Source organism: Ursus arctos, chromosome X (assembly GCF_023065955.2).
Source record: "Ursus arctos isolate Adak ecotype North America chromosome X, UrsArc2.0, whole genome shotgun sequence".
Taxonomy (NCBI): Eukaryota; Metazoa; Chordata; class Mammalia; order Carnivora; family Ursidae; genus Ursus; species Ursus arctos.
The window spans coordinates 84,790,128-84,811,090 of NC_079873.1; the positions used below are offsets into that span (position 1 = coordinate 84,790,128).

The following is a 20,963-nucleotide window of genomic DNA, read 5'->3' on the forward strand; positions in this document are numbered from 1 at the left end:
CATTATCTCCTCCAGTGACGTCCATGTTGTAGCAAATGTTGAGAACTCGTTCTTTCTGATAGCTGAGTAATATTCCATTGTATATATGGACCACAACTTCTTAATCCAGTCATCTGTTGAAGGGCATCTCGGCTCCTTTCACGATTTAGCTATTGTGGACATTGCTGCTATGAACATTGGGGTGCATATGGCCCTTCTCTTCACTACGTCTGTATCTTTGGGGTAAACACCCAGTAGTGCAATGGCTGGATCATAGGGTAGCTCAATTTTTAACTTTTTAAGGGACCTCCACACTGTTTTCCAGAGTGGCTGTACCAACTTGCATTCCCACCAACAATGTAGGAGGGATCCCCTTTCTCCACATCCTCTCCAACAATTGTTGTTTCTTGCCTTGTCTATTTTTGCCATTCTAACTGGCGTAAGGTGGTATCTCAGTGTGGTTTTGATTTGAATTTCCTTGATGGCTAATGATTTTGAACATTTTTTCATGTGTCTGTTAGCCATTTGTATGTCTTCATGGGAAAAGTGTCTGTTCATATCTTCTGCCCATTTTTTTTTAAAGATTTTATTTATTTATTTGACAGAGAGACAGCCAGCGAGAGAGGGAACACAGCAGGGGGGAGTGGGAGAGGAAGAAGCAGGCTCCCAGCGGAGGAGCCCGATGTGGGGCTCGATCCCAGAACGCCGGGATCACGCCCTGAGCCGAAGGCAGACGCTTAACGACTGCGCCACCCAGGCGTCCCCTTTTTTTTTTTAAAGTCTTCTGCCCATTTTTTGATTTGTTTATTTGTTTCTCGTGTATTGAGTTTGAGAAGTTCTTTGTAGATCTTGGATACCAGTTCTTTATCTGTAGTGTCATTTGCAAATATATTCTCCCATTCCGTGGGCTGCCTCTTAGTTTTTCTGACTGTTTCCTTAGCTGTGCAGAAACTTTTAATCTTGATGAAGTCCCATAAATTCATTTTATCTTTTGTTTCTCTTGCCTTTGGGGATGTGTCATGAAAAAGGTTGCTTTGGCCGATGTCGTAGAGGTTGCTGCCTATGTTCTCCACTAGAATTTTGATGGATTCCTGTCTCACATCGAGGTCTTTCATCCATTTGGAGTTTATTTTGGTGTATGGTGTGAGAGAGTGGTCAAGTTTCATTCTTTTGCATGTAGCTGTCCAATTTTCCCAGCACCATTTATTGAAGAGACTGTCTTTTTCCCACCGGATGTTTTTTCCTGCTTTATCAAATATTAGTTGCCCAAAGAGCCGAGGGTCCATTTCTGGGCTCTCTATTCTGTTCCATTGGTCTATGTGTCTGTTTTTGTGCCAGTACCATGCTGTCTTTGTGATCACAGCTTTGTAGTACAGCTCGAAATCTGGCATTGTGATGCCCCCAGCTTTGTTTTTCCTTTTCAACAGTTCCTTGGCGATTCGGGGCCTTTTCTGTTTCCATACAAATTTAAGGACTATTTGTTCCAGTTCTTTGAAAAATGTCCTCGGTATTTTGATCGGGATAGCATTGAAAGTGTAGATTGCTCTGGGTAGCATGGACATTTTAACTATGTTAATTCTTCCGATCCATGAGCATGGAATATCTTTCCATCTTTTTATGTCTTCCTCAATGTTTTTCAAGAGTGATTTATAGTTTCTAGATTATAGGTCCTTTATGTCTCTGGTTAAGTTAATTCCAAGGTAACGTATGGTTTTTGGTGCTATTGTAAATGGGATGGATTCCCTAATTTCTCTTTCTTCAGTCTCGTTATTCGTGTATAGAAATGCAACTGATTTCTGAGCATTGATTTTGTATCCTGCCACAGTACTGAATTGCTCTATAACTTCTAATAGTTTGAGAGTGGCTTCTTTTGGGTTTTCCATATAGACTATCATGTCATCTGCGAAGAGAGACATTTTGACTTCTTCTTTGCCTATTTGAATACCTTTGATCCCTTTTTTGTTGTCTGATTGCTGTTGCAAGGACTTCTAGTACTATGTTGAATAATAGTGGCGAGTGTGGGCATCCTTGTCGAGTTCCTGATCTTAAGGGAAAGGCTTCCAGCTTTTCCCCATTGAGAATAATATTTACAGTAGGCTTTTCATAGATGGCTTTTATGAGATTGAGAAATGTACCTTCTATTCCTACACTCTGAAGGGTTTTAATCAGGAAAGGATGCTGTATTTTGTCAAATGCTTTTTTGGCATCGATTGAGAGGATCATATGGTTCCTGAGTCTTTTCTTGTTGATATGATGTATCACGCTGATTGATTTGCGAATATTGAACCACGCTTGCATCCCAGGTATGAATCCCACTTGATCGTGATGGATAATCCTTTTAATGTACTGTTGGATTCTATTAGCCAGGATCTTGTTGAGGATTTTGGCGTCCATATTCATTAGGGAGATCGGTCTGTAATTCTCCTTTTTGAGGGGGTCTTTGCCTGGTTTGGGGATCAAGGTAATATTGGCCTCATAGAATGAGTTTGGTAGCTTTCCTTCTGTTTCTATTTTTTGAAATAGCTTTAGGAGAATAGGTATTATTTCTTCTTTGAATGTTTGGTAGAATTCCCCAGGAAAACCATCCAGGTCTGGAGTTTTGTTCTTTGGAAGGTTGTTTATCACTGACTCAATTTCTTCATAATTAATTGGCCTGTTTAAGAAATCAATTTCTTCCGGTTTCAATCTTGGTAGTTTATAGGTTTCCAGGAAAGATTCCATCTCTTCCAGATTGCTTAGTTTATTGGCATATAGCTGTTGATAAAAATTTCTAATAATCCTTCCAATTTCAATGGTGTTCGTCGTGACCTCTCCTTTTTCATTCATAATTTTAATAATCTGGGTCCTTTCTCTTTTCTTTTGGATAAGTGTTGCCAGTGGTCTGTCAATTTTATTGATTCTCTCCAAGAACCAGCTTCTAGTCCTGTTGATCTGCTCTACTGTACTTCTGGTTTCTGCTTGATTGATTTCAGCTCTAATTTTGGTCAACTGCTTCCTCGTGCGTGGATTAGGCCTGTCCCTCTGTTGCTGTTCCAGCTTCTTGAGGTGAGAATATAAAAACTGCATTTTAGATTTTTCTATTCTTTTGAGTGAGGCTTGGATGGCTATGTATTTCCCCCTTAGGACTGCCTTTGCAGTATCCCATAGGTTTTGGACTGTTGTATTTTCATTCTCATTGGTCTCCATAAATTGTTTAATTTGATTTTTGATTTCCTGGTTTATCGAGTCATTCCTGAGCAGGATGGTTCTTAGTCTCCAAGTGTTTGAGTTTCTTCCAAATTTTTCCTTGTGGTTGAGTTCCAATTTCAGAGCGTTGTGGTCTGAGAATATGCAGGGGATAATTTCAATCTTTTGGTATCGGTTGAGACCTGTTTTGTGTCCCAGAACATGGTCTATTCTTGAGAATATTCCATGGGCATTAGAATAGAATGAGTATTCTTTGGTTCTGGGGTGTAGTGTTCTATATATATCTATGAGGTCCAATTCGTCGAGTATGGCATTCAAAGCCTTTGATTCTTTGCTTAGTTTTTGCCAGGGTGTTCTGTCTATTTCTGAGAGTGGAGTGTTGAGGTCCCCTATTATTAATGTATTTTTATCTATATGTCTCTTTATTCTGGTTAAGAGTTGGCTTGTGTATCTTGCTGCTCCCCTGTTGGGGGCATATATATTTATAATTGTCATATCCACTTGTTGAATACTTCCTTTAAGAATAATATAGTGCCCTTCTGCGTCTCTAACTATAGTCTGTAGTTTGAAATCCAATTTATCTGATATGAGAATTGCTACCCCAGCTTTCTTTTGAGGTCCATTTGCGTGAAAGATGGTACTCCATCCCCTTACTCTCAGTCTGAATGCATCTTTGGGTTCGAAATGAGTCTCTTGTAGACAGCAAATGGATGGGTCATTTCTTTTTATCCAATCTGCAACCCTGTGGCGTTTTACAGGAGCATTTAAACCATTTACATTGACACTAAGAACTGAGAGATATGATTTTAATGATGCCATGTTGCCAGTAAAGTCTTTGTTTGTATTGGCTGTGACTTTCTGTTCTGTATCACTCTTGGGGCCTTTTTACTTTTATAGAACCCCCCCTTAATATCTCCTGTAGGGCTGGTTTCGTGGTTACGAAATTGGTTAGTGACTGGTGATTCTGAAATGTCTTTATTTCTCCATCAATTCTGAATTACAGCCTTGCTGGATAAAGGATCCTTGGCTGCATGTTTTTCTCTGAAAGATCTTTAAATATGCTCCCCCAACCCTTTCTCTCATTCCAGGTCTGTGTAGACAGGTCTGACGTTATTCTGATGCCTTTGCCTTGGTACGTGAGAGATTTCTTTGCCCTGGCCGCTTTCAATACTGTATCCTTGGATCTAATATTTGCGATTTGCACTATGACGTGACGTGGCGTAGGTTTGTCATGGTTGAGCTTGGGAGGGGTCCTCTCTGCCTCTTACACATGAATGTTTGTTTCCCTCGCTAGATTAGGGAAGTTTTCAGCTACAATTTGTTCAAATATCTCTTCTAGACCTCTGTTTTTCTCCACACTCTCGGGGATGCCGATGATTCTAACATTGGATCGTTTCATTGAGTCAGTAATCTCCTGTAACCTACATTCGTGGGCTTGGATTTTTTTAAGAGCAGCTTCTATTTTGGTTTTTTCCTCTATTAACCCATCCTCCAATTCACTAACCCGTTCCTCTGCTTCTGTGACACTGGCCGTCAGAGCCTCTAGTTTTGCCTGCATTTGGCTCATAGAATTTTTAATTTCTGTCAGATTCGCTCTCATTTCTGTCCTTAGGGATTCTATATTCTCAGTAACCTTTTCGTTAATAGTTTTTTCAATTCTACTCATCATTTTGACCATCGTTACTCTGAATTCCATTTCTGATAATTTGGTTACATCCCTATCCATTATTTCTGTGGCAGAGGCCACAGACTCACTGTCTTTTCTTTGCTGGGGGGGGGGGGCTTCTCCTTCTTATCATTCTGATGAGGAGAAGTTGCGGGGTTGTCCAGAGCCCAAATTATTGACTGGGTCCCAGGCCGTGCCCCTTGTTTTATAGGGATCTTAGGGATGTGGGCTTCTTCTTTAAAGATTTTATTTATTTATTTATGTGGCAGCCAACCAACGAGAGAGGGAACAGAAGCAGGGGAGTGGGAGAGGAAGAAGCAGGCTCCCAGCGGAGGAGCCCGATGAGGGACTCCTTTCCGGAACGCCGGGATCACGCCCTAAGCCGAAGACAGGAGCTCAATGACTGCGCCACCCAGGCACCCGGGTTGTGGGCTTCTTGATTTTTCAGCCTGCCTTCTGGGGGAGGGGCCTGCCACGCCGATACTCAGGCAACCCTGTTTGGGTAGAGTCTCCGCGTCCCCTGCGAGGGGGGATGGGGATGGGCACTCTCTGAGCCGGTATTTCCAGGCTTTTGTTCTCTGGTGGCTTTCCCTGGCGGTCTGTTGTGCCTCTTCTGAGAGTCAGAGCAGCAGCGGCCGAATTTCAGCCTCTGTCACAGAACAGAGGGATTGCCGCCCGTTCTCCACTAATGTTCTGGCCACTTCAACTCTGTTACTGTTGGTGCTGCTCAACCCTGCAGCATCCTGGGATGTGCGCCCCACACCTGGCGTCCCAGCCCTCACTTCCAGGGCCGGCGCGTCTCTGTCCTTTGTGTTTCTAACGCCGCCAGCCGCCAGCCGCCAGCCGCCAGCCGCCCCGCGCGCGCTCCCGGATCTCCCGGTCTCAGTCTGGATCCAGTGAGCGCACTGGGATTCCGGTGTTCCGCGAGATGCCTGGTGGCGCGCGCACCCGGCTCACGGTCTCAGTCTGCTGTTTTGCGGGTGCCGTCCGCGAGCCCCGCCCGCTCTCCCGTGCAAGTGGCTACCGCTTCCCAGCACCCGAATGCGGCAGCTCCCTCCCCCTTCCGTTTATCTTCCGATATCTGTGCACGGTTTCATGGCTCCCCGCTTCGTACCTCAATACTCAGCGCTGGAGATGTTCATTTGTAGAGATCCAGATGCATCTTCCTGCGTCTCAGGCTGGTTCCGTGGTTGTTTAGGCTGGTCTGGTACCTATCCAGCTTGACTCGGGGGACCGGCTGAAAAAGGTGTCTCCTACTCCTCCGCCATCTTAACTCCGTATCTTACATATCTTGATTTTGGTGGTGATTATATGACTGTATACATTTGTCAAAACTCAACAAAGTACATTAGAAAAAGAATTTTAGTATATGTAAAATTTTTTAAAATAAGAGACAGAAGATAGAGGGACAGTGAAGTTTCTACGATCAAAAAGGCATTTTACAGATGGTTAAGAGGCTTTAGTTATGTTTATAGGACATGGGCCCAAGTTAGTAAATAGGAAGACGTTAAAGGTTATCTACCTTTATTGTGTTTTTGAAAATATATTTTAAACTTAGAGATACTTGCCCAAGGTGATTTGCAAGTAAAGGAAATGTGTGGTTTGTAATCTTATGTACCATTTTGTGAGACTGATTTAAGTACTGAAGTTGAGTGCTCAGCATAAGTTATATGTCTGTAACTTTTAATGCATTTCCTGGATCGGCTCTGGGTACTTGGCGCATACGTCTTGCTCAGTGATTGGATAGCTTTTCAAGATCCCTGCTTAATTTTATGTGCCTTTTCACATAGGTATTGTGGTTCCTAATGACTAGTGACTCAGCTATTGTTGTTGTTTTTAATATCTAAACTATATTTATTTCTTAAAGGTGATGTTGGGCCAAATGGACAACCTGGGCCAATGGGACCTCCTGGGCTTCCAGGAGTAGGTGTTCAGGGACCACCAGGGCCACCGGGGATTCCTGGACCAGTAGGACAACCTGGTAAGGTTGGAGTAAATAAATATGCGTTTTTGTAGCATTCATTATAGAGCGGTTGGCTAGTTCATCAATAAACTACAACCTATGTAACAGTTTTCCAGAAAACAGATTTGAGAAGTAACATGTCTCATTATATAATTTTGTAAAATTGAAAAACTACAGATCACAGCATAAGAGCTACTTTAACCCGGGCTGCTTTCCCTCCCTGTTCATTTAAAATTGATCTATGAACAAACAATGCAATTTCGCAAATGCAGTTTGTTGCATCAGCATACAATCATTGAGGTAGTCACAGTCTTGGAATCACAGAGCTAACAACTTCCTGTGCTGATTATTTCAGACCCGAGTACAGAATTAACAGACCTTTTTGAAACCTCTTAACATTTCTTAGCACACGAGAACTCGACTTAAAAACATTATGTCAAAAGTATGTTTTAGGCATTCTCATTTCTTTTTTTTTACTAAAATAAGTGAGTTGAATTTTCTCCTCTCTCACCCTTTTTTAAACATTATTAATAATTTTATTCAAAGCCCTTTTTCATATTTGATCATAAATAAAATGCCAGTGTAATAAATGTTAGCAAGTACATTGTAATGTTATGAGGTTGAAGCTTCATATCTCTGTGCAATATATCAGATTTCTTTTTTTTAATGTTTTTTTATTATATTATGTTAGTCACCATACAGTACATCCCTGGTTTCTGATGCAAAGTTCGATGATTCATTAGTTGCGTATAACACCCAGTGCACCATGCAATACGTGCCCTCCTTACTACGTGCCCTCCTTACTACCCATCACCAATCATTCCCATTCCCCCACCCCCCCTCCCCTCTGAAGCCCTCACTTTGTTTCCATGGTCTCTCATGCTTCATTCCCCCTTCTGATTACCCCCCCTTTCTTTATCCCTTTCTTCCCCTACTGATCTTCACAGTTCTTATGTTCCATAGATGAGAGAAATCATATGATAATTGTCTTTCTCCGCTTGACTTATTTCACTTAGCATTATCTCCTCCAGTGCCGTCCATGTTGCAGCAAATGTTGAGAACTCGTTCTTTCTGATAGCTGAGTAATATTCCATTGTATATATGGACCACAGCTTCTTAATCCAGTCATCTGTTGAAGGGCATCTCGGTTCCTTCCACGATTTAGCTATTGTGGACATTGCTGCTATGAACATTGGGGTGCATATGGCCCTTCTCTTCACTACGTCTGTGTCTTTGGGGTAAACACCCAGTAGTGCAATGGCTGGATCATAGGGTAGCTCAATTTTTAACTTTTTAAGGGACCTCCACACTGTTTTCTAGAGTGGCTGCACCAACTTGCATTCCCACCAACAATGTAGGAGGGATCCCCTTTCTCCACATCCTCTCCAGCAATTGCTGTTTCTTGCCTTGTTAATTTTTGCCATTCTAACTGGAGTAAGGTGGTATCTCAGTGTGGTTTTGATTTGAATTTCCCTGATGGCTAATGATGTTGAACATTTTTTCATGTGTCTGTTAGACATTTGTATGTCTTCATTGGAAAAGTGTCTGTTCATATCTTCTGCCCATTTTATGATTTATTTGTTTCTCGCGTATTGAGTTTGAGAAGTTCTTTGTAGATCTTGGATACCAGTCTTTTATCTGTAGCATCATTTGGAAATATCTTCTCCCATTCCGTGGGCTGCCTCTTAGTTTTTTTGATTGTATCCTTGGCTATGCAGAAGCTTTTTATCTTGATGTAGTCCCACATGTTCATTTTATCTTTTCTCTTGCCTTTGGGGATGTGTCATGAAAAAGGTTGCTTTGGCCGATGTCGTAGAGGTTGTTGCCTATGTTCTCCTCTAGGATTTTGATGGATTCCTGTCTCACATCGAGGTCTTTCATCCATTTGGAGTTTATCTTTGTGTATGGTGTGAGAGAGTGGTCAAGTTTCATTCTTTTGCATGTAGCTGTCCAATTTTCCCAGCACCATTTATTGAAGAGACTGTCGTTTTTCCACTGGATGTTTTTTCCTGCTTTATCAAAGATTAGTTGCCCAAAGAGCCGAGGGTCCATTTCTGGGTTCTCTATTCTGTTCCATTGGTCTATGTGTCTGTTTTTGTGCCAGTACCATGCTGTCTTTGTGATCATAGCTTTGTAGTACAGCTTCAAATCCGGCATTGTGATGACCCCAGCTTTGTTTTTCCTTTTCAACAGTCCCTTGGCGATTCGGGGCCTTTTCTGTTTCCATACAAATTTAAGGACTATTTGTTCCAGTTCTTTGAAAAATGTCCTCGGTATTTTGATCGGGATAGCATTGAAAGTGTAGATTGCTCTGGGTAGCATGGACATTTTAACTATGTTAATTCTTCCGATCCATGAGCATGGAATATTTTTCCATCTTTTTCTGACTTCCTCAATGTCTTTCAAGAGTGATTTATAGTTTCTAGAATATAGGTCCTTTACGTCTCTGGTTAAGTGAATTCCAAGGTAATGTATGGTTTTTGGTGCTATCGTAAATGGGATGGATTCCCTAATTTCTCTTTCTTCAGTCTCGTAATTCATGTATAGAAATGCAACTGATTTCTGATCATTGATTTTGTATCCTGCCACAGTACTGAATTGCTCTATAACTTCTAATAGTTTGGGAGTGGATTCTTTTGGGTTTTCCATATAGACTATCATGTCATCTGCGAAGAGAGACATTTTGACTTCTTCTTTGCCGATTTGGATACCTTCTATACCTTTTTGTTGCCTGATTGCTGTTGCAAGGACTTCTAGTACTATGTTGAATAATAGTGGCAAGAGTGGGCATCCTTGTCGTGTTCCTGATCTTTAGGGAAAGGCTTCCAGCTTTTCCCCATTGAGAATAATATTTGCTGTAGGTTTTTCATAGATGGCTTTTATGATCTTGAGAAATGTACCATCTATTCTACACTCTTAATCAGGAAAGGATGCTGTATTTTGTCAAATGCTTTTTCTGCATCTATTGAGAGAATCATATGATTTTTGAATTTTTCTTTCTGGATAAAATCTAAGACACTGATAGATTTGCAAATGTTGTACCACCCCTGCATCCCAGGGATGAATCCCACTTGGTCATGATGGATAATCCTTTTAATGTACAGTTGGATTCTATTAGCCAGGATCTTGTTGAGGATTTTGGCATCCCTATTCATTAGGGAAATCAGTCTATAATTCTCCTTTTTGTTGGTTTAGGGATCAAGGTAATATTGGCCTCACAGAATGAGTTTGGTAGCTTTCCTTCTGTTTCTTTTTTTTTTTTTCAAAGATTTTATTTATTTATTTGACAGAGATAGAGACAGCCAGCGAGAGAGGGAACACAAGCAGGGGAAGTGGGAGAGGAAGAAGCAGGCTCATAGCAGAGGAGCCTGATGTGGGGCTCAATCCCATAACGGCGGGATCACGCCCTCAGCCGAAGGCAGACGCTTTAACCGCTGTGCCACCCAGGCGCCCCCCTGTTTCTATTTTTTGAAATAGCTTTAGGAGAATAGGTATTATTTCTTCTTTGAATGTTTGGTAGAATTCCCCAGGAAAACCATCCGGGCCTGGAGTTTTATTTTTTGGAAGATTGTTTATCACTGACTCAATCTCTTCATAATTAATTAGCCTGTTTAAAAAATCAATTTCTTCCTGTTTCAGTCTTCGTAGTTTAGAGGTTTCCAGGAAGGCCTCCATCTCTTCCAGATTCCTTAATATATTGGCATAAAGCTGTTGATAAAAGTTTCTAATAATCCTTCCAATTTCATTGGTGTTGGTTGTGACCTCTCCATTTTCATTCATAATTTTATTAATATGGGTCCTTTCTCTATTCTTTTGGTTATGTCTTGCCAGAGGTCTGTCAATTTTATTAATTCTCTCAAAGAACCAGCTTCTAGTTCTGTTGATCTGCTCTACTGTATTCCTGGTTTCTAATTCTTGATTTCTGCTCTAATCTTGGTCAACTGCATCCTCGTGCGTGGGTTAGGTCTGTCCCTCTGTTGCTGTTCCAGCTCTTGAGGTGAGAATATAAAAACTGCATTTTAGATTTTTCTATTCTTTTGAGTGAGGCTTGGATGGCTATGTATTTCCCCCTTAGGACTGCCTTTGCAGTATCCCAAAGGTTTTGGACCATTGTGTTTTCATTCTCGTTGGTCTCCATAAATTGTTTAATTTGATTTTTGATTTCCTGGTTTATCGAGTCATTCCTGAGCAGGATGGTTCTTAGTCTCCAAGTGTTTGAGTTTCTTTCAAATTTTTCCTTGTGGTTGAGTTCCAATTTCAGAGCGTTGTGGTCTGAGAATATGCAGGGGATAATTTCAGTCTTTTGGTATCGGTTGAGACCTGTTTTGTGTCCATAGAACATGGTCTATTCTTGAGAATATTCCATGGGCATTAGAATAGAATGAGTATTCTTTGGTTCTGGGGTGTAGTGTTCTATATATATCTATGAGGTCCAACTCGTCGAGTATGGCATTCAAAGCCTTTGTTCCTTTACTGAGTTTTTGCCAGGGTGTTCTATCTATTTCTGATAGTGGAGTGTTGAGGTCCCCTACTATTAATGTATTTTTATTTATATGTCTCTTTATTCTGGTTAAGAGTTGGCTTGTGTATCTTGCTGCTCCCCTGTTGGGGGCATATATATTTATAATTGTCATCTCCACTTGTTGGATACATCCTTTAAGAATAATATAGTGCCCTTCTGTGTCTCTAACTATAGTCTTTAGTTTGAAATCCAATTTATCTGATATGAGAATTGCTACCCCAGCTTTCTTTTGAGGTCCATTTGCGTGAAAGATGGTATTCCATCCCTTTACTTTCAGTCTGAATGTATCTTTGGGTTCAAAATGAGTCTCTTGTAGACAGGAAATGGATGTGTCATGTCTTTTTATCCAATCTGCAACCCTTTGGCTTTTTATGGGAGCATTCAGGTCATTTACGTTGAGACTGAGTATTGAGAGATATGATTTTAATGATGCCATGTTGCCAGTAAAGTTTTTGTTTCTATAGATTGTGATTTTCTGTTCTGTATCAATCTTGGGGCCTTTTTACTTTTATAGAACCCCCCCTTAATATCTCCTGTAAGGCTGGTTTCGTGGTTTACGAAATTGGTCCATGACTGACGATTCTGGAAGGTCTTTATTTCTCCATCAATTCTGAATGACAGCCTTGCTGGATAAAGGATCCTTGGCTGCATGTTTTCCTCTGAAAGACCTTTAAAAATGCCCCCCCAACCCGTTCTCTCATTCCAGGTCTGTGTAGACAGGTCTGACGTAATTCTGATACCTTTGCCTTCGTACATGAGAGATTTCTTTGCCCTGGCCTCTTTCAATACTGTATCCTTGGATCTAATATTTGCGATTTGCACTATGACGTGACGTGGCGTAGGTTTGTCATGGTTGAGCTTGGGAGGGGTCCTCTCTGCCTCTTGGACACAAATGTTTGTTTCCCTCGCTAGATTAGGGAAGTTTTCAGCTACAATTTGTTCAAATATCTCTTCTAGACCTCTGTTTTTCTCCACCCCCTCGGGGATGCCAATGATTCTGACATTGGAACGTTTCATTGAGTCAGTAATCTCCTGTAACCTACATTCATGAGCGTGGATTTTTTTAAGTCCAGATTCTATTTTAGTTTTCTCTTCTACTAACCCATCCTCCAATTCGCTAATACGTTCTTCTGCCTCATTCACCCTGGCCATCAGAGCCTCTAGTTTTGCCTGCATTTGGCTCATAGAATTTTTAATTTCTGCCAGATTCGCTCTCATTTCTGCCCTTAGAGATTCTATATTCTCATTAACATTTTCATTAATACTTTTTTCAAGTCGACATATCATCTTGACCATTGTTACTCTGAATTCTATTTCTGATAATTTGGTTATATCCATATCCATTAGTTCTGTGGCAGAGGCCACAGACTCACTGTCTTTTCTTTCCTGGGGGGGGGGGGCTTCTCCTTCTCATCATTCTGATGAGGAGAGTTTGCGGGGTTGTCCAGAGCCCAAATTATTGACCGGGACCCAGGCCGTGCGTCCTTGTTTTATAGGGATCTTAGGGATGTGGGCTTCTTGATTTTTCAGCCTGCCTTTTGGGGGAGGGGCCTGCCATGCCGATACTCAGGCAACCCTGTTTGCGTCACGTCTCCGTGTCCCCTGCGAGGGGGGATGGGGATGGGCACACTGTGAGCCGGTATTTCCAGGCTTTTGTTCTCTGGCGGCTTTCCCTTGCGGTTTGCTGTGCCTCTTCTGAGAGTCAGAGCAGCAGTGGCCAAATCTCAGCCTCTGTCTCAGAACAGAGGGATCACGGACCGTTCTCCACTGATGTTCTGGCCACTTTAACTCTGTTTCTGTTGGTGCTGCTCAACCCTGCAGCGTCCCAGGATGTGCGCCCCACACCCAGCATCCCAGCCCTCACTTCCAGGGCCGGCGCTTCTCTGTCCTTTGTGTTTCTAACACCGCCAGCTGCTAGCCGCCAGCTGTCCCCCGTGAGCTCCCGGAGCTCCCGGTCTCAGTCTGGTTCCCGTGAGCACACCGGCGCTCCATGAAAAGTCAGGTGGCGCGCGCTCCCCGCTCACGGTCCCAGTCTGCTCTTTCATGGGTGCCGGTCCGCGAGTCCGCCCGCTCCCCCGTGCCAGAACGGCTACCGCTTCCCAGTGCCAGAACGTGGCGGCTCCCTCCTCCTTCCGTTTATCTTCCGATGTCTGTGCGCGGTTTCACGGCTCCCCGCTTTGTACCTCAATACTCAGCGCTGGAGATGTTCATTTGTGGAGATCCAGATGTATCTTCCTGCATCTCAGGCTGATTCCGTGGATGTTCAGGCTGGTCTGGTACCTATCCAACTTGACTCAGGGGACCAGCTGAAAAAGGGGTCCCCTACTCCTCTGCCATCTTCCCCAGTACTTCTCCTCTTTCACCCTTAAAAAAGCACTTTGCAATTCTAAACTTTTTTATACAAATATGCAAAGCAAGTTTTGTCTGCTTGTAAACCAATAGAGAATCATATGGTTCTTCTGTGTTTGTCTGCGAACTTACTTGAGTTTTGTGGATTCTGACCCATCTGGTGAGGCTCACTAAGGGCCACTCTTGGGCCAGTATGTTATTGCAAAGCAATGTAATAATTCATAAAGTTAAAACAAATATGGAAAACTTAATCATTCCTTAATTTACATGAATATGTCAGATGACTTAAACACACAGTTCATATGTACATACATTGATTTTGAAACAGTAGAAATATATTTTTGACTTTAAATAGCAGTAAATATTTTGTTAGTTATTATGTTAAAAATCTGGAAACACCAGCTAACAATATAAAAAGCCTGGAAAGTAAAGGTTATTTTTGCTTACGTTCTTTTTAAAAATTTTGTGTTATGGCCCATTGTACTTTTTTTTTTTAATGGCCTCTAACATGTCACTACTGATTTATAAATGGGAAAATTTACAGTGTTGCTCTGAACCAGGTTGTTGAAAAGTAGCTGCATCAACACCAATGACAAAACCATTCTGTTCAACTAGCATAGCAAAGGGATCTTGAGAAAAACAATTTTTAGGTTTGGTCATTATAGTCTTGGCCTGCTGTTCCTCAAAGATGGCTAAAATGAATTTATCATTCCTGTTATGTTTTGTCATTTATTTCCCAAAATTGCATGAGGTTTTGGAAGCATTTTGAATTTTTAAATCACAGCTAAGCAAGAATGAAACTACTGTTAATACCAATCTGAACAAAATAAGGATATATTTATTTGTACTTTATGCTTTTTCAAATTTAGCTAATACTCTAAATGTTGCATTCATCTAAAGTTCCCTGTCTTTTTAACTGATGGATATATAGGTATTTTAATTTATAAAGCCTAGATAGGATAGACAGGGGAAAAGTAATGGTGTTGAATTTAATCTCATTTCTTTCTTCTGTAAATATATACTTTGCCATAAAATTCAAGATCTTAACTAATATGGTTCAATAAATGAAGTTAACAGCAATTGGCGTGAAAATGTATTAAATGCATGCTTATTAATATAGATATGTTATCAAATCACATTTTTCTTACTATAGGATATATCACATTTTATATTTAATACTAGCCACATATACTCACTTTTTATATAAATTTATTTATATCACCAAAGCAGAATATTATTTTAGCCCATTTCAAAAAACATTGTCATTTCCATTCATACATCTCAATGAAAGGGTTATCAACAAGACTGTTACTAATACCTTGATACACCTGACTTGCACTGCATGGCTGAAATTCTAACTACCAATGTTTTTTTTAATAAGCTTATTTAATATACTTGTGTTTCATTTTGCAATAGAAAACGCAAAGTATTCTATATTGTCATCTCTCCAGTATAAAATGTTTGCATTATACTTTTCAAGCTTTTTTGACTCCAATTTTCTGCTGTAATTTAATTAAGCTTTACTATTTGTCATTCTCTTTTCCAAGGCAGGATGCACAGTTTAATGCATGTTTATAAATTAAGGAACTGTTGAATATCAAGTCCTCATTTGACAGCAGGGAAATAAAAGAAAAAAATGCCAAAGGATAAGAAGCAAAATGCTTTTCATTCCATGCCCTACTAATCCAGGCAGAAATGGAAATTGTTGATTCTTGCTATTTGATCTGGCTATTAGCTAGAAGATTGCTGCTTTAGTGAATCTTTAAGAGGTCAGTTAAATATACTCAATTCCATGTCCATAGATCATACCCTAACATGAGCCAAATGTATTGTAATGCTTGCCCAGTCTAAAGAAAAAGTGCAATCAGTTCAACGTCATCCCCACAAATGTGAAACAAAGAAACAAGGAATTACTCATGTCATTTCATAGATGAAGTTTCCTAACCCATTTTCATCTATGAAGTTTTCTAGCTTTTTTCAGCTATCAAACCCTTGGAGGGGGGTGTGTAAAGTTCTCACAGATAATATGTGTTTTTGGAATTTTCCCCTTTCTTCACTAACTGATCCCATTTGGCTGCCAATAAATATAGAGCATCTATACACCCTTAATGTACTTACCCTCTATAGATATAGCCATATAATTCCTCTTATTATTTAAGGAGATTCAGCAGAGCTTTTGAATTTATGCTGACTGCCTTCATTCTTGATCTTACTAGGATGCCTATTTCTGACAGTATTCATGGAAAAGATCTATGCTGTGAAAAGTACAACATATTATCTGTTATTACTACGAATAACAATGAAAAAATCTTTGCTAGTATATGCAGGTTGTTTAATCATACTCATCTGCTAATAATTATTGAGTTCTCTGTACCTAAGCTGTTATAGTATAAAATCAAATTTAGTTTTAAATGCTAACTTATCTTTAGGAGCTTAAGTTCCAAAAGGATTATTCAAAGCAATATAAGGATCAGAGACAAGAGTGTAAAGCTGGTCTTCATCGAAAAGCATTACTTTTTGTGAATGTAAATATTTTATTGTGTCTCTTTTGGCAAATACATTTCATTTATAGACTATTGCTATATGAACATCTGAATGAATGCCTAAAATAAGTCCTTTACTCATTATTACTAATATGTGATAGTTGTGAGTCAGTATCTAATAACTTCTATTTGTAGACTTTTTTGTTCTCATCTTTACATGCTTAGTTTTGTTTCCTAACCTAATCAATCTTTTTGCAACTTGCTTTTGCTTGGGTGGTTCATCTTGCTGCTGAACTGTAACTCCTGCCTCTTGAACTTCAGGTCTACCAGGTACTGTAGTTCTTTCTCAAAAGCTGGATCTTAAAGTAAAGCTTTAAACATGAAAAACAACCAAGATTTGTACAGGTTTAAATCTTTGGGTTTTTTCCCCATTATTTTGTAGAGCATATTTCAAAGGACAAATTAGTTATTTTGAAAACTCAACTATCAAAAACTAGTTGGGCTACAACAGTAGGCAGTGATCCAGATAGAGCTGTAATAGTGCTCATTATTAGGTATCTCATCATATGTCACAAATATAAGAATACAAAATATCTCCCCCCTTTCTATAGTATTTTCAATGAAATGACAGCATTGGAACCATTACCACTGTGCTAACTAAATGGAATTCTCTAATCTTCAAAGCTAATTTTATCAGTTTAAGGACATGCTGGTATATGACATCAAACAGATCTTAAAATCCCAGCATCTTGCTCTATTATAAAAATAATTGCCTGTGAATCTTCAACAATAAAATTAGGTCTTATTGTTTGAAGGGACACTTTGGAATGGTCACCTGGCTCAGCCTCCAGCTTCCAGTCAGTTGTATCCCCATTTAGTAGATGTAGATCAACAATATTAAGTGACTCACTAAGTCACATACCTGATAGGAATTGGAGTGGGGACTTGTCTTATGTTTGTAGAATAATTCTTTTCCCTCAATATATTCTTTTTAAACCATCTTGTCTCTCGGAGTAGTTATCTTATAAAACTTACTAAGGTTAAATATTCTTGCAGTATCACATTTTTTCTGTAAAATCCTGGTTGGAATACTGAGAAACAAAATTTAACAACAAAAAAACTGATGGTGTAATGTATTATTAAAGTCAAGAGATAAAGTCAAAAAGGTCCCATAATGGGCTTATTCAGTAATTAATCATTTTATGGATTATAGAAATATATACCAATAATCCATAGTACCTTAGAGCAGTGCAAATCCAAATGCAGTCAACAGACCAATGTCAGATCACAAACTGCTTGTTACCAGTCTGCATTGGAATTAGAAGAAATTGAGAGTAAGCATTTAGAAACTTATGTGGTAATTTGACAGTGGAATTGTATTTGTTGAACATAATAACCAAAAGGTACTCATGTATGTCTTTGGCTTTTTATTTTAGTTTTTTTTAGTAATTTTTATTGTATTTTATGAAAATATTAGTCCATTGTGGACCAGGAACTAAAAAAATATTGGTCTTTCACCAGAAATAATTTGAGAAGCACCTTCATAGAGAAATATGCTTGAAAATCCTAAAGTTTGATTGTTTTTTATATGCATGATACCAAAAGTATCTCTGACTCACTGTTAGGTTTGTTATAACTAGGAGTCTATCACTTGTTTGCTAGAAAAATAATCAGATACATCTCTTAAAACTACTTCAAAGCTTGTTAATATTGGTGTTGTATTAACTAGGCCTGCATGGAATACCAGGAGAGAAGGGAGATCCAGGGCCTCCTGGGTTTGATGTTCCAGGACCCCCTGGAGAGAGAGGCAGTCCAGGGATTCCTGGAGCACCTGGTCCTATGGGACCCCCAGGAACACCAGGGCTTCCAGGAAAAGCAGGTGCCTCTGGATTTCCAGGTAATTCATTTAAAGTTTCCTCTGGTTTTGGATTCAGGAAATTAAACCTAATATGATTCTGGTATATTCTTCTCTGGATTGACACTGTCCCTTAAGGAAAAGTGTTAAATGTCTTTGCAGGAAATTGAGTTTGCTATTTTCATTACACTTTTTCTCTGAGATTTCTGGTCACATGTTGCTGTATAAAAAATGATCCCACAATTTAATGGTTTAACTCAACCTTTTTATTTTGTTCGAGATTTTGTGGGTCAGGAATTAAGGCATGATTTGATGAGGTCATTTATCTCTGACCCACATGGCACCAACTGGAGTGGTTGGGATGAAGGATCTACTTCCAGGATGGCACTTCTCTGACACCTGAGTGTTCCTTGGCCTCTTCACATGGTCTCTCATTATCCATAATGCCTCTTCACATGGCTTGGGATCCTTAAATTATGGTAAAGTCAGGGTAGTTGCTCTCCTTCTAAAGGCAGCTGGTTTCCAAAAGAGAGAATCCCCAAAACCATAAGCGAGTATTCTAGGAGCCCTGGGTGAAAGCTGCAAGACTTCTTATGATCTAGCCTTGGGAGTCATACAGTGTCACTTAGTCAAGGCCAAGGCACAGAGTCAGCCCAAATTCAAGAAGAAAAGGCTACACAAGGGTGTGTATACTGGGAAGTGTGGTGCATTGTGAAGCCATACTGGGAAGTGTGGTGCATTGTGAAGCCAATTTCCTGAATCCAAAAGCACAGTGAGTCTTTTTTATTTTCATTTTTTGAGAGACAGAGAGAGAGAGGGGGAGATTGAGTGTGAGCCCAGGGGTGGGGAGGGGCAGAAGGGGAGGGAGAGAGAGAGAATCTTAAGTAGGCTCCACTCCCGGCACAGAGCCCATTGCAGGGCTCAATCCCATGACCCTGAGATTATGACCTGAGCCGAAATCAAGAGTCAGACACTTAACTGACTGAGCCACTCAGGCGCCCAAGTCTTTTTTATTCATACGTATCAGCAGTAGTGGTCACTAAGGTTACAACAGTTGAAAAGGGGTAAAACTTAGTGCCTTCCTTCCAACACTCAGTAGTCTTCCAACTGACATCTTAAAAGTTATCTTTTATCTTTCCAAGGTCAAGGAAAAGTGTATAAGTTAATTATTGATATTTTTCAAAGGTGCCAAAGGTGAAATGGGTATCATGGGACCTCCAGGCCCACCAGGACCTTTGGGAATTCCTGGCAGGAGTGGTGTTCCTGGTCTCAAAGGTAAAAATCAGAGTTGGCTGGCAGATACATGTAAGAGAGAAAATGAACATTGTTTTATGTCAATACAGAATATTTTTATTTGAGTGCTTTAAAATGAGCAATGCTTACTTATATTTTGTTTCTATGTGCCATGGCATTTTTTAAAGTTTTTATTTAAATTCTAGTTAGTTAACATATTGTATAATACTGGTTTCAGGAGTAGAATTCAGTGATTCATCACTTATGGACATGGCATTTAAGTATGTTCTATTTTCGGTTTGGTGGCATGCATAGTTTAGATACCGTGAAATGTGGTAAACGCTAAGCTCAAAATGACAAAATATAGGGATTAAAATTTGATTTTTTTTACAGTTTCTATAATTGCCAAAGAACCCCAGAAAATAGAGGGAGTATTATTTGAGTGTAAAAATGTATGTGAGTTCAAGTTACTCATAGACAATAATCATAGTGCTTAAGTGTTTTGGATGGTCAGTGGCCTACAAAATTATGGAACATATGAATAATCTTTATATGCATTAATCCTGGAAGGACGAATCTGATCTGTTGTGTCCTCCCCACACATGTTGGTTTTAGGTGATGATGGTTTGCAGGGTCACCCAGGACCTCCTGGCCCTGCAGGAGAAAAAGGTGGTAAAGGAGAGCCTGGCCTTCCAGGCCCACCTGGACCAGTGGATCCAGATCTGCTGGGCTCAAAAGGAGAGAAAGGGGACCCTGGCTTACCAGGTGAGTAATGCATTTATTTGTGAATGTATTTACTGGTATATCTCATTTCATTTTTAAAAAGCATGAAAAGTGACTTGTAGTGTAAGAGTCACCAACAAAGGGCACTTAGATGTATCAGATTTTTGGTAATGAAAACTTTCACCTGATTTTTATTGTTTCAGTAATCAACTTTTATTTAAGCGTTTTCTCTGTACTTTAATCTGTCACAAACTATGAACTCTTAAAATAGACTTAAGGCAGTCACCTTCAGGCTTTCCAGAAAGCAATATAGGGATGTGGTTAAGAGAAATGGATATATAGCCAGAATCACTTGGAAAACAGATTTCAATATTTGGGAAATTTGCTGGTCCCTTAAATTCTTTTCCCTTGAAACCGGATGGGGATGAGTAGTACATTGTTGCCCTGTAGTGTTTTGATACATGTATCACACTCGGCTTTTAAATATGCAGTTCATTGTTATTCTGCCTTGGCAGAATAAACAATTATTGGACTATGAACAGCTGGGCGAGTTCAGCCCTGGGGAAAGCTGCTGAAAGTAGGTTTAAGGAATAACTGTGTTACTATAGTTATTTTATTAGAAACAAATAAGATATAAAGTATATAAAGTATTACACTGACTTTTAAATTCCTTTTTCTTTTTATAAAAATAACATAACAGGGCATCAAAAAATGTAGGTAAGCACAAATTAATAAATAAAGTGCTTACAATCCAATCTATATAGAATAGCCTTTCAAACAAAATGGAACTTTAAAACTAGCTATGTTTATTTGCAGCTTATAGTAAAGTTTGTGGCTCTTTTTGTGTTTGTAACCATTAATATTGTCAGCCCATGTATGCATGTGAGTGTGTATGGGTGTATGTGCATACACAGATATTATGTTTCCCTATGAGCAGGACTTGGTGAGATTTTTCCTCAAAAAAAGAGTTTAAGACATTACTGTAGTTTTGTATGTCATCACAA

The 20,963-nt window shown here is 39.8% G+C and overlaps 1 protein-coding gene across 1 annotated transcript in view; it reads left to right on the plus strand.

Annotated features, from left to right (window-relative positions):
* The window catches only part of COL4A5 (collagen type IV alpha 5 chain), a 240,960-nt gene that overhangs the window by 171,328 nt on the left and 48,669 nt on the right, over positions 1-20,963 (plus strand). Inside the window, exons 30-33 of the mRNA XM_048213522.2 lie at positions 6,699-6,812; positions 17,878-18,045; positions 19,189-19,278; positions 19,852-20,001. Of these exons, the coding sequence (XP_048069479.1) occupies positions 6,699-6,812; positions 17,878-18,045; positions 19,189-19,278; positions 19,852-20,001 (522 nt within the window). The remainder of the gene's footprint in view (positions 1-6,698; positions 6,813-17,877; positions 18,046-19,188; positions 19,279-19,851; positions 20,002-20,963) is intronic.